Genomic DNA, 14,518 nt, shown 5'->3' with positions numbered 1-14,518 from the left:
TAAAGCTCCAGGAATTCGTCCAAACAAAGTTGGCAACCCTACGGTGTGACTCACTCCAGCATGTCCCGCAGTACCGTAAACATCAGTTTAAATATAGATGAAACGAAGCGATAGCTCGACGTGGCGGCGTGTACCCAACCTGAGATGCAGGCTGTTTTTCAGGCGCTGGATGCGGGGCAGTCACTCGTGCACACTTCTGAATAGGAACAACTTTAACAAACTCGAGGGAGCAAAAGGCTGGGCTGGTTACCCGGGAGGCACTCTTTAAAAATGATACTTTGCATTCGCTTTTCCCCTTGGTGTTTTCAAACATTCGGATTCACCGGGATTTAGAACTTATTTCTGCCGCACGTAGCGCTTCATGGACAGAGGGCAGCAGACTCCTGCTCCCGTTGGTTTCTACTGCCTCATCTAGCCCATCTTTAGCTATCGGTGTAGTGTACGGGAGACTTCACAGGGTCGTTGTATTATGTCCAGTTGCTGGCCTGAGCCTGCCTTGCGTGAGTAGTTCCTGCTCACCTGACTTCAACAGGGCTCTTCAGCGTGGGAGGTCAAGTAAGCGCTCAAGGGTTGGCAGGACTGGCCCTGCCTGGCGATAATGCAGAGAGGCGGCGAAGGCTGCAGGGTCTTGCGGCTGAAGGGATCCAGGGCAGAGCGACGCTCCCGCACTTCGGAAGTCAGGCAAAGAGGCGTGAGGACTTGCGGGGTGGGTTGTGCGTGACTCTCCGCCTGGACTGACGGGCGGGCGGGGATGAAGAGGGGGGCGGGCGGTCTCAGTGCGGGGAAGAGGAGGATACCCAGTGGGCTCTGCTCTCGGTAGGCTGCGCTGTGATCAGAGCTGCGGGTGGGCTCGCCCTCTCCCCTGGGGAAGGGCACAGCGGCGGCTGACTCCCCTGTTCATGGGTACCCGACACCGAAGGCAGAGTGGGAAGCCCTGGAGCTGATCCAGCTGGAGTGAGGGTGGCGAGGAGGAGTGGGATGTTGGTCGATCTCTTTGCGGAGCCGGCTGCAGGGAGGAAGGGTCTGGGGAGCGCGTAGAAACTTTCCACCTTTTGCAAACTTGCCGGTATGCGCACAGCCCGAGCTGCTGTTCGCGTGAGAGGCAGAGGAAGGCGCCCAGCCGCTCTATCAGTGCACGATCCCGGGCACTCAGCGCAGGTAGGAGTTGACAAGGTCCCAAACTCATTTAATATCAGGGTCTGTTTCTGTAATGCAACTCCCCCCCCCCCCACTTTAACAAAAGGCAGCGTTTAGGCAAATGTAAATTGCTGCCCCGTCTCTCTCGGTTTGTTTGATCTTTAGCTGTATTTAAATGGCTTTGCGAGACTCGCATTTGCAACGAGGAGAGGGACGTAGACCCCTCAGTTTGCACTGAAAGGCGCACTGAACTCCTGCCGCTGCCAGCGTGTTCTGTCGTGCTTTGCACGGGGTTGCATCGCAATCGGAGCGCGGAGCTCTTCGGAGCGCGGCTGCTGCTGTCGAGCTGCAGTTGATGGATAGTGGCCAGGCCCATCGCGGACGGTGCCTGGCGGAGGCTTGCTGCCTCTTGTAGCGGGACGTTGCAAGCAGGGAAGGGGGTGCGAATTTGCAGGGGGATTTGCTTTACCCAGTCCCGCCTTCTCGCAGGAAGATTACTGTGCTGCGGTTTGCATGGGTCTGCCTGTGGCTAGGGCGCAGAGGGGTTTCCCCTAGAGATGTGAGTTAGCTGCTGCCCCAGCTGGAGTGAGAGAATGGCTCGACTCCTTCCCTGGGTGCTGGCATCGTGGACTCTGCCCACTGCAGGTAGCAAAGGGTGGGAATAGAGAATGCTGCTGGTGGTGGTTGTGAGATAAAGTTGCCTGGTACAATGTTAGGTTTTGAATATGGGTGCCTGATCTTATGGTGGACTTCCACACAAAATAGATTTGGGAGACTGTCTCAGGTGTGACAGAATTTACTAATTTGAGATAATTTCTGCAGGGCTCCAGCACTATTAAACTTAGCACTTATACCTGATGTAAATGCTCAAAGATGTTATGCCACATGATAGGTCAGGGAAATTAGATTTCCATCACAAACTACCTAGAGTATCTGTTTCAAATATCAAATGCGTGATGTGCCTTTTATAATGTTTTTCTTTTAAATTTTACAGTTGCCTTTTGATTGTACAACTGCTGAAATGTATTGAGTGCTCCAGCTACTTTTCCAACAATGAACAGTTCAAAATCACCAGTGCTGGACGGATTAGGAAACACAACCTGCAACGCACACAATAAGATTTCGGTATTCTTTTCAATAATATTCATGACGGTGGGAATTTTATCCAACAGTCTTGCAATAGCAATTCTCATGAAGGCATATCAGAGATTTAGACAGAAATCAAAAGCATCCTTTTTGCTTTTTGCTAGTGGTTTGGTTGTCACAGATCTTTTTGGCCATCTCATCAATGGAACTATTGCCGTGTTTGTGTATGCCTCTGACAAAGACTGGATTCGATTTAATCAATCAAACATTCTCTGCAGTGTTTTTGGCATATGTATGGTATTCTTTGGTCTGTGCCCTCTCTTTCTGGGCAGTGTGATGGCTGTTGAACGTTGCATTGGAGTCACTAAACCAATATTTCATTCTACAAAAATGACTTCTAAACATGTAAAAATGATTTTGACTACGGTATGTCTCTTTGCTGTTTTTATAGCTTTGCTGCCTATTCTTAGCTTTAGAGCATATCAAATTCAAGCATCGAGGACCTGGTGCTTCTATAAAACAGAACATATTGAGGACTGGGAAGACAGATTTTATCTATTACTTTTTTCTTGCCTTGGGTTACTAGCCCTTGCTGTTTCGTTCTTGTGCAATGCTGTCACAGGAATTACTCTCTTAAGAGTCAAATTTAAAAGTCAACAAAGACAAGGCCGATCTCATCATTTTGAAATGATCATTCAGCTATTGGCTATAATGTGTGTCTCTTGCATTTGCTGGAGTCCATTTCTGGTAAGAGCCTAATATGTTTGCCAATTTTTAATGCACATCTGTGTCTGAAGCTTGTCTTTTTTATCTGCAGGTTTTTGACAGTGGCTAGCCGTGGTGAACACCACAGTTCACATTTTTAACATCCATGTGTTATGCTTACAAGCATCTTATTATTTTAATTTCATATTGCATGTGGCAGTCTGACCTATGCATCTGTAACAAAGATGGTATTTGTTTTCATTTCTGACTAGAACTGAAATAGATTTAGCAGTAAGCAGAATATGATGATCATAAAAGCCTGTTTGCAGTATCATGATGCAGTGCTAAAGCACTGGTCTCCAGTCTAAACTAAGGTTAACATGGGTGTTAGTGCAACAATAGGAGATTCCCAAAAATTGTCCATGTAGACCTGTCTGAAAATACTGTGTTATAACACTGTTAGGTCCCAAACTGTGTTTCACAACTCTTTATGTGTAGTTATGTTTGTAGTGAGGATGGTGTGAGTCTTGCATGGGGTACCCAGAATTATGAGCCCCTGTGATATCCATCTCAGCTTCAGCAAGTGAGAGTTGGCTGCTGCTAAGATGTGTGTGAGCTCCCTGACACAGCAGCTTGTCTGCCTTGCCAGCAAACTCTTGAGGACACTACCAATTTAAACTTTGCTGCAGGTAACAATCGATGAACCCGAGTTCCCCAGAGACATCTCTCTGCAGTGTCCAGTCTCTCCCACTGGACACGCCCAGAAATTAAGTTCACTGCCTTCAAAGAGACAGAGCACACACCAATCTGTTGGCTAGTTGCGAATTCACTCTCTATTTTAATACATAGCACTGAGATGGTTTTATAATAAAACAAGAATAAGTTTATTAACAAAGAACAGAGATTTCAGTGATACTAAGTGAGTACAAAAAATAGGTCTGGTTACAAACAAAACAAAACATGCTTCTAAGGCTACCTCTACACTACACAACTTTTATCAACACAGCTGTGTTTGTTGCCACAGCCGTGCTACTAAAAGTCATACCACGTAGCCGCTGTTTGTCGTCTCTCCTGCCGACAAAAAACTTCCACCCCCCAATGAGCGGCGTTTGCGTTGTCAGCAGGAGGGTGCTCCTGCCGACAAAGCACTGTTCACGCTGGCGCTTGTCATCTGCAAAACTTTTCTTTCGGGGAGGGAGGGGAATTAACACCTCTGAAAGACAAAAGTTTTGCTGTTCAATTGCCAGGGTAGACATAGCCCTAGTGATTAAAACTCAATTTCAGCAAGTTGCAATCTTTGTCTAAGCAGGTTTCTCACTTACATTAAGTCTCCAGCAACTCTTGCCTTTCAGTTCAAGAGGATCCAGCTTTCCTAGGCTCAAAGGCAGCTGTATGCTCTCATCCCCTAAGTGAAGGATAATTAAAATGTCTCCTAAGCGCCCTCCCACCTTATATTATCCAAGGTCTATTGTCTCTGTTTCAAGAGCCAGGAAAACTTTTTAGGGATGTGGAGTCTTGTCCCCCTCCCCCAATGTGATTAAGTGTCTTCTCCTCTGTTCATTTAGCTTGATGGCTTTATTTACCTTATATGTAAATATGCTTTCAAGGGGTCAAGCTTTGTAAGCCAGAGGACAAATAGGTGAATCCATAGTCCTTTGTCCAAGCCAAACTTATCAACTTATCAAGTTTGCCCTCAAAATATATTTTAGGAACACGTTTTCAGCACACAGGCACAATTCTTTACACCCCAGCTGTGTGTACATCATGCAATGATACTCATGACCAGCATGTCACCAGTTTACATAAAATACCTTATGTGACACCTTTGAGTTATATCTTATGACAACAATGAGTGTGCCAGGCTTGATGTGAGTTATGTTATGTGGGGGGCGGGGGGCTCTGCCAGTTGTTAGTGGTGGGCACCATGGTCACAGATGGGGCCTATAAAGCCCACTTCATACTCCAAGTTATAAACCATCTTAAGGAAGGTAAAGTTTAGAAATAGTTAATGATGTCATGTCACTTTTATAGAGCAACTTTCCTCATTAGATCTCAAAGCACTTTACAAAGGGAAGTTTTATTATCCCCATTTTACAGATGGGGAAACACGCATAGAGGTGAAGTGATTTGTCCAAGGTATTCCAGGAGATCAATGGTAGAGCTGGAATAGAGTTCAAGTCAGTACTTTGCCCACTTGGCCACACTGCCTAATATGGTGGGGCAACCCATAGGTTTTAAAATCCATTTCAGAAATGTGTTAAAGAACAGTGGTTGAGCTGTACTTGATGTTTTTGGTAATGGCTTAATTTCAAGTGCGGTTTAAATATAAGTAACCTGGTTTAGTTGTAGTCTAAACAGAGCTTTAGCAAAGTTTGTTGCAGATCAGCATTAGGAGTTGGTGCTCCCAGGCAATCCCTCAAAACACAGCACAGAACCTAGTGCCTGCATGTTACTGGCTGCAGTGGTTCTTCCAAACTGTTTAATGCAGGTCAGGTCAGTATAAACCAGTGGTGGGCAACCTGCGGCCCATCAGGGTAATCTGATTGTGGGCCGTGAGACATTTTGCTGATGTTGACCATCAGGCACAGCCCCTCACAGCTGCGGTTCGCCACTCCTGGCCAGTGGGAGTTGTGGGAAGCGGTGGGCTGTAGGGATGTGCTGGCCGCCACTTCCTGCAGCTCCCATTGGCTGCGAATGGCGAACCGTGGCCACTGGGAGCTGCAGGAGGCCGTGCCTGCGGACAGTCAACGTCTGCGGGCCGGGAGACATTTTGCTATCAGATTATCCTGATGGGCTGCATGGTATAAACTGTAAACCACTGGTATAAACTGTGCCAGAAATCAGAGTTGGAATACACTTGATTATCATATAGAAAAGAATCCTAAAGTTTCTTACTCTGTCCTATGATGGCATTATAAAGCACATCTGAACTGGGTCCCAGAGGATAGTGTTCATGTTCACACACTTATGAAAATGGTTTAACATAATCATGTAAACTGTTTTGAAAGAGTTTAACTTTGTACTAGTGTGAGGGAGGTTAAGACATGAGCAACACTGAATCTTAATTCTTCTTTTAGAAAGAGGGCTCTATACCATAGGTGCTGACCCCGTGGATGCTCCAGGGCTGGAGCACCCACAGAGAAAAATTAGTGGGTGCTGAGCACCCACCGCAACCAAGCTCTCACTGCCCCCCAGTGCCTCTCCCCCGCTGATCACTCCCTTCCCCTTCCTCCCAGCGCCTCCCACCTGCCACGAACAGCTGTTTTGCAGCATGCAGGTCGGCTCTGGTGGGGATGGGGCATGGTCAGGAGAGGGGGTGGGAAGAGGTGGGGCAGGGACTTGGGGGAAAGGGTGGAGTGGGGGCGGAGCAGTGGCGGGAAGAGGCAGGGCAGGGTGGGGGCGAGGGCTTGGGGGAAGGGGTGGAGTGGGGTCTGGGCCTGGATGGGGTGGGGGGGTCGAGGGGAAGTCGGCGCCTATGCTCCTCTTACACTGGTGGAAAACGGGTGTGTGTCAGAACAAGAGTATCTGCTATAATAGAGACAGTGAAGACATGGGGTGAAATCCTGGCCCTATTGAAATCAAAGGGAGTTTTGCCATTGACTTCAAAAGGGTCAAAAGAATTTCACCTCTGCTTTTTTATTGATTTCTCTCGACTTGCACTACAATACCGTTTTAACTAAGCTTAGCTTTTTGTAACATTATTGTCAGTCTCATGTCTCTCATACGTACTTTGTGGACGAAGTCTTCAGGATAATAATGTAGGCTTTTTTTAGTGAACTATTACTTCCAGTGACGTCCTGAAATAAACTTGAGGCAAGCACAGATTGACTATCCAGAAAAGTAATTGAAGTGATCAGTTTACTTGTCAAAAAACCCCAATATATTACCCAGTTCCAATATTTATTTTCAGATAAAATATTTGTCCTTAAAGATTGCAGTTGATTTAATTCCAGAAGGACTTTGAATGTCAAAAGAACTATTAACCTGCCTTTTCATTCAAAAGAGATGTTCTGTTTATGCAATATATGATGAAACACTGAATTACAACTACTCTAATTGTTTTTCATTATCACTCATTCTTTTCCTTACTGTGCCCTTTCTGCTGCCTCCTTTCTAGAGGAAAAAATGCTGAACTTTCAATCTCCTAAGTACATACACATATTTTTTCTAAAGCTTGTAGATGGATGAGTGCTCCCATAAATATTTTGAAATCATTGCACTCTTGATAAAATATTTTGCATCATATAGATTGTAGTTAAATATGATTGACTGTTATCTTGATAAGCTTTACTCCGAATCCTGCTGTTTAGATCTCTCTTCTGTTTGTGATTTATACTGACAAATGACTTAATGCTTAATTTTTGTAATTGAAAATTTATATAAATATGTTCCTGTTACAGCTCTGGTCAGAGTTGGGTAGTGCTGGCAGGTACTATTGAAATCTTTCTCACAGCTCTGCCAGTGTACTGCATTGTGCATGTTCAGCACTCCTGAAATTCTAGCTCTGGATGTCTCAAGTCCGGGCTTGCCAGATTGTCATCAAATATTGTGCTGGCTTTTGCAGGGTGGACAGATGTTCTTTGGGGATGAGAATAAAATCACAAACTCACTTTCACATTTGATTTAGAAACCCAAGTGTTGAGGTGAAAGACTAGTCCTTTAACCCAAAGATTGTTGCAATTCCCAAATTGCTAGTAAAATGAGTACTTAAGGGTGTATTAAATTGCCATTTTTGGCTAAACTTCAGCATAAACATTTTTTTAACAACCTGATGTCTTCTATTGTGGGATTAAGCCATGTTCTTGCAGAGGAATGGACTTGATGGTCTAGGCCCTGGCCCTAGAGTGACTTCTATGTGGCTATTCGTAAAGTTAAGCATATTTGTAAGTCTTTGCAGGATTGGGGATTTACTGCCTTTAACTATTTTGATTCTACTGAGGATATAAAAGTTAATTTCCTGAACTGTCAGCACTTATGCATTTTTGTTTTATTTTAAAAATTATTCAGTTCAGAGAAGATAAACACATCATTATAAGGTATATACAGTACTATTGCATTTTATTAGAGCGTAGTGGAGCATACATAGGTAGTGAAAATAAAATATCGTCAAGAACATGTTGTTATAAACTGGAGACATCTGCAACATGAGACTGGAGCATATCCAGAATTCAGCAGTAAGTATTATTTCTCATGGTAGTACTGAGCTGAAGGGGCATTTTAGGGATGATTCCAAAGACTATTAAGTCGGGCAAAGAAAATTGTCTGGGATAAATGAGAATATGAATTCGAAAGACACTTTCAGCATTGAACTGAATAATATAATAGAGTGAACGTTCTCTTAGCCTTATTCAAGCATAAACAGATAAACTAATTTCGAACTGAATATATAGTTACTTTTTTCTGGTCAAAACAGGCATAATTTTAGTTAACTTCAGCAGGAGTTGAGGGCACTCAGCACTTGGTAGGATTGGGTTCTTAATTCTATGTTTTCCATCTAAGCTCAAATTTTGGCTTCAGTTATGTGCATGCGTATGTGTTGGGCTAGTCTGGGCTGTTCTGCTACCCACCGGTTCTTTGAATGGAATTGAATAGCTATGATGGAGCACATATCATTTTATTAGTCCATTGGTGGAGTTTTGCTTTCATAAATCAGAACACAAGCATCATGCATATATGTATATACAGTAGATAATAAAATCCATTTATCTAGACTCCATCCCTTCTAAATTTGTGTTGCCTGGTGCACATCACTTTCTCAGTTCCTTGTCCTGTATTTGAAAGCCAAATAGTCAAATATTTTTGACCTTCTCCTAAACACTTTTGACAAATGGGGTTTGTAAATAGATCAGACAGATTTTTGCCATCTACAAATTCCCATTTGACAGCCCCAAAAGATTTTGGATAAATGATTTGTTTTAGATTATATAATATAATATGCACCTGAATGAATAAGATAAGGCATCAAATCAGACATATTATTTACCAAAATATTAAATTAATATTTGTATCACGCTTATCCACCAGTATAGGGGATTCTTACTGATATTTCAAGTAAAAATACCTTTTAAATAAGCAAGTGTCTAAAATATAGTCCTAGCTTTCCAAATGGGCTTTCCATCCATTTATCATTAATTATTATTTGCTGTTCATTCCTTGAGTAGCCAAAAGTATGCTACACTTCATATTAAAGAAAAGGTAATGGTAGTCTTTCTCATTGAAGTCAATGGACTGGGGTTCTACTCTCTATCTTGAAGAACTAGTACACTAGAGAGCTTAATGTGAGTGGGAGTTGTGCTGACATGAGTTAGGTAGAGGTGTGACAAAGTCTGGGAAGGCAAAATGATGGAGGTAAAGGTGGTGGGGGATAAGGATTACAAATACAAGGGCATGAGTTACCTCCGTAGAACTGCACATCTTGTTTTTAGTTTCTAATCGAGTTTGTTATTGTTAACTGCTATGTGCACACTGCTATGTGTAACTTTCTCCTCTGGTTCAGTAATATCTGTAATACTGAATGGCACCTACTTTCTAAATGAAGATACTCAGTTTTCATTATAAAATCAATGTTCCCAAATATTGCACATCTATCCATTGATTTATACCCACTGTTAAATATTTAAATGCAATATAACTTTTTTTCTCTTTGTAGTTAATACTTTTACAGATATGATTTAAATACTAAGTCTTTCTTCTGTGCCAAAGTATTCTGTTTAGATGGCAAGCTCTTTGGGCAGGGACTGTCTGTTTCCGTGTGTAAGTACAACATCTGGGACAATAGATCTCAATCTTTGTTGGAGCCTCTAGGGGCTCGTGAAGTACAAATATGTGCATAATAATAAAAATATCCATGACTCTTACCTAACATACATTGAGACAGTGATTTTCTTATGCTTCCCAGCCAGAAATGAGCAGGTCACTGATGAGCAGGGCTGTGAGGATGTGCTTTCTGCCCTCCTGCGGGAGCCTTGCTGCAAGGGAGCAGGAGAGAGTGCAGACGCAGTATAGAGCACAGTTTCCATGGTCTCCCTTAGAGTAATGCAGCTCTTGGGGGATCTGCCAGTTTGGGGGAACTGAACACCCTGCTTATTCCATTCCTCTTTCATCATGATGGGAGAATTCATAGGAAACTCCAGAAGAGGAAACTCACATATTTTACTGTTCCCTGTATGGGCATGACCCACGTGTGGGATGAATGGTCCCAATGACTCTATGCTTGTTGTGGATTGCCTGATAATCTGAAAGACTGTTTCATGATAATATTTTCCAAAAATGTTAACACACAACTTCGGTGCTGAACCAGATTGTGTCAAGTCATGTTTTGTGTTGCCAAAGGGCAATTCCTGCTCATCCTTATTCATCAAAGAAAATGGGGAATTTTTTTAAGAGTAAGGTCAGCATGATTTGGCCCCAAGAGGTTGGATTCCCAAAGAAAGCAGAAGGGGTTGCAGCATTTTGTGGCATGCATGTCAATGACAATATATGCTGTTACACAGAGCTGCTCTTTTGACAGTGACATGCTGCCTAGCCTATTTCTTAAACTGCTTGTTTTTGGAGCTACATTCATCTGAAGAGATTCTGACTTTATCACATAAATTCTCTGTGGCTGAAGAGGTAATTACATTTCTCAATATTTTGCTATTTGGAGTAGTAAAATGTACTTCCTGTAATTCCACATGGGATGGGTCTGAGAGTAAAATTTTGTACAGGATCACATTCCAGCTATGGAGAAACATCTTTTCCATGTATTTTAATTGCAGTTCTCTGAACTTACTCTAACTCTTCATTGTCTTTTTATTATCTTTATTGAAATGCAAGAGTGGTACAATAGTTACAATAGGGAGCTGGGTTTCAGTCCGGTGTCCCAATTCCAGTTAGCTCCTTTCCCCTCTTCCCCTCCACAGTTTAGCTAGTTTAAAGGGACCCTAAGCTGCCTGGAACTGGCCACCTTTGGAATAACACATGTAGGGAAAGTTCCTTGGGTAGAGTACAGCTGGCAAAATGGCTCTTCTGCATGCCCTTGTGCCTCTTGTTATGAGGTGAGAAGGGAAGGGCATGTTAGTGAAGGAGGCTGTATGGTTGGAGTACAATTTGCTGCCTCTGTTCTGGGCTGCTGCATGTAGAATTCCATCACTGGGGCCAGATTCTCAGCTGATGTAAATCGGCAAAGGTTCTTGGAGGTCAGTGGTGCTCACTGATTATCATCAGCTGAGGATCTGGCCCTTAATTATTACTAGTATAGAGGAAAGCATTCTTACCGCCTTTGTTTTACAAGAACTTCTATACATATCACTTTAGTACGTGTGTGAACATACGTGTTTTAATACACTGGTATTACCCTGCAAGTTTATATCCAATGTATTTCTCATGCTAACCCTGAAGTCTGTCTGTGCATTACTGCTTTCTATATCACACTTTTGTGTCTTGGCTGATTAAATCTCCATATTACCTTACTCTGATGTGTATGAAATCTCATCATATTTATATCTGCTCATTGCTTTCTTTCTGCAGTTTATCTCAAAAAAAAAAAATGCTGAATCTCCTTTTATTTCCTGACAAAATAAAATAGCTTTAAAGTACAGTAGATTCTCTCTTATGGTCTCTGGCAGTTGATTTTTTGGTAGCTGAATCATACATTTGAGAGGACAAGTATTTCCGAATGGAAAATTTCATAAAGAAGGGATATCAGTGTTTATTTCATGAGCTTCAGGCTAACTTTCTGGAGGATGCTGCATCCCAATGAAAAAGAATTAACTTTTTATTTGAACAAGGATAAATTAGTCTTTGAATTAGTACAAATATGTTTCTGAAGATCGTTGGTGGTAATGTTAAATCTCTTCACTCATCTGGCCAAGCAGCTATTTAAAAGTTGTAACTACATAAAAAAACAGTGCCATAAATGGCACCCTTAGTATTTCTGTTCAGCAAATTCGAGAGTTTAAAATAGAACTGGTTGAAACTATTCCACTTTTTTTTATCCTTACTTTTGTTAGTTTGAGATGTTTGAAAACTAGTAGGTTGATATACATGGTTCTTTTTTCTGCTGCAAAGGGAAAGAAAAAGACAAAATGTCTCGATAGGAAAAAGATGATAAATTTAGTGCCAGACCTTGCTAACACTACAACCTGGCTCTGCAGCAGGCTGACCCATCCGAGGAAAATGCTGACCTGGTGCACAAGCTTAAAAAGAAATAGCCATTCCTCTCGCAAATCCAGCACATGGTCCCAATTCAAGCCCATTTCAAGAGCTTACTTCTTTCACCTCATCTGAAAGAAGTGAACTAATTTTATAGGGGAAAGAAAAGAGAGGTTTTTGCCTGGAAAAGGTCTGCAGGATCTGGCTCTTTATCTTTACTCATAGAATCAATATTATAAAGATTACTATCCTCTAGAGATTATTTCTTCTTCAGACCTGCTATTTAGCCCAAGTAGGAGGATCTGAGACTGAAAACAGTCTTTTCTGAGTCCTTATGGAAAAATAAATCTTCTGTTGTGTGTTGATCAGGCTTGCAAGCTTCATTGGGAGAAACAGCCTCATTCTTCCTGATCTGGTGGGCTCTGGATGGTCAGACAGCTTTTGAGTATGTCCTTTAACATAGGGAGAATTCAGTTATCATTCCTGTTTGATTTCCTCTGAATGAACTGCTAATGTACTAAATGGTTTTATTATTGGAACATTGCTATGAACCTTTTTATTAGCCCGTGTTTTTAGGTGTTTATAAATTTCTGGGGGGGAAATTGGCTGTTTTGGCTGAAATTTCAGCTGCTTATTGTCAGTACAAAGGAATTGTTGTATAGAAAGAATTTTTGTTTTGGGTTTGTTTGGAGGAATCTCTGGTAAATTTATATCAAGTTTGCTTGTTTCAATTTACAAACTAACATCAGGAAATTCGAAGCTCTGATTTCTGCAGCAGCCACAATTAAACCATGGTACTACATATACTTACACACAAACCTCATATAGTACCATACTTAAATAATTATTGTTGCTGTGGGAATCAGAGCTTTGAATTTCCTGATGCTTGCACACAAGTATAAAACGAATTTACAATGCTTTATTTAGAGAGAGGTAGCTACGTGAACCATTGGGCAGATCCTAAGTTCATGTAAATCTGCATAACTCCATTGATTTTACTGGAGTTACACTAGTTTATGCCACGTTCGGGACTGATACAGCCTTTAATTTAATGATTTCCCACCCTACCCTCAGAAATATAGTTTCTTTGAATAAAATAAAATATATCTGTGGTGGAACCATAACTATACCATATCTTTCTCAGTCATAGCAACACATTACATAGAATTGACTATAAATAGCTGTATATTTTTTGCACTGTATAGAATTAAATCATGGGTTTATGCTCTATTATATATATATACCTAGGGTAATGCTGGATTTTCACAAATGTTGTCTGTCTTCATAAGTGATCTGTTTTTTCTCAAGTTTGGTAAAATTCCAGTTGGCCTCAGCCTTTCAGAGCAATAATTTGCTGTATGGGACTAATCTGGATTGCAGAGATTAGACTAGCTATGGTATACAGAGGAGGAGAAATATTTTCAACTTATTTATGTGAGTTTATGTAGAGTTCATGTCAGTTTTCAAACGAGGTATCTTTGAATGCTTTCTAAAAGTAGTCATGGTATAGTTTACTCACAGACTATTTAGAAATTGTTCTTCTCCAGATTTGGCAGTACAACACTCAGGAGATTGGGAGGAGAAGAAAGCCAGATGAAGACCGTCATCACAGTAGTAAAAAGGGTCTAGTAGAAGAGTAGAACAGTAGAGAATCTCTTCTCTTGCAGCAGCCACGAGCTCTGGAAGGGGAGAGGAGCTTTTGGTTTTGTCAGATATAGTACTTACCAGACTGAGACTAATATTTAAGACAGAGCCCTAAAATAGTGACATCACCCTCACTTACCAGCAGCTGACATGGGAATGGGTTTTGCCAGAGCATTACTTCTGGGTCTCACCCTCATTGTTCATATTTACTAGAACTAGTTGAAAAAACTTCAGTGGAACTGTTTTCATTTGGAAAATGCAGTTCCATCAAAATGGAAATGCTTTGCAAAATAACGATGATTTTAACAAAATTTTATTTTGGGAAAGGCAGGGTAGGAGAAAGAAAAGAATTCTTTCCTATGTTAAAACAGACCATTTTTGCCATTTTTGGAACAAAATGTGTTGATTTTTTTTCCCTTTCAAAATGATGTTTTGGTTTGATTTTTAAATTTGGTGGTATTATAAAATAAAAATTAACTGAAATTGAAGTGTTTTTCATTTTTGTCAAAACAAAATGTTTCAAAACATTTTTTTTCAGAAATTCTTTCCTGGAGAGTTTGGGTTTTATTCTGAATCAGAATGAAAGCAAACTACAAAATCTTGAAATCCTCCACAAAAGAGTATTTCTGTTCTCCATCCAGATTTAATATCTATCTCTGACTTGCATGCCTGCAGTTAGTAAACTTTTCAAGACCTGCTCATTTCATTAAAGACTTTTAATTTGCTACTTGATCCAAAATAGGAAGCATTCCAATTTGGGCTCAGTTACTGTAGAATTGATTATGTTCTTTGGCTAAGATAGTTGTGTACTCAG

General features: G+C 41.4%; 1 protein-coding gene across 3 annotated transcripts in view; it reads left to right on the top strand.

Moving 5' to 3' along the window:
• Positions 1-682: 682 nt before the first annotated feature.
• PTGFR (prostaglandin F receptor) overlaps positions 683-14,518 on the top strand; it is a 36,358-nt gene continuing 22,522 nt past the window's right edge. The window contains exons 1-2 of one of the 3 annotated variants that reach the window (XM_054036447.1): positions 683-706; positions 2,132-2,970. In XM_054036447.1, coding sequence (XP_053892422.1) covers positions 2,191-2,970 — 780 coding nt within the window. In that variant the 5' untranslated portion in view covers positions 683-706; positions 2,132-2,190. Of the gene's footprint in view, positions 707-1,014; positions 1,159-1,712; positions 1,783-2,131; positions 2,971-14,518 lie in introns of those variants that run through there. The other 2 variants (XM_054036446.1, XM_054036448.1) reach the window with 2 other exon arrangements.

Source organism: Malaclemys terrapin, chromosome 8, assembly GCF_027887155.1.
Source record: "Malaclemys terrapin pileata isolate rMalTer1 chromosome 8, rMalTer1.hap1, whole genome shotgun sequence".
NCBI lineage: Eukaryota > Metazoa > Chordata > Testudines > Emydidae > Malaclemys > Malaclemys terrapin.
The sequence above is the reverse complement of the archived record's forward strand: the minus strand, read 5'-3'. Positions and strand labels throughout refer to the sequence as shown.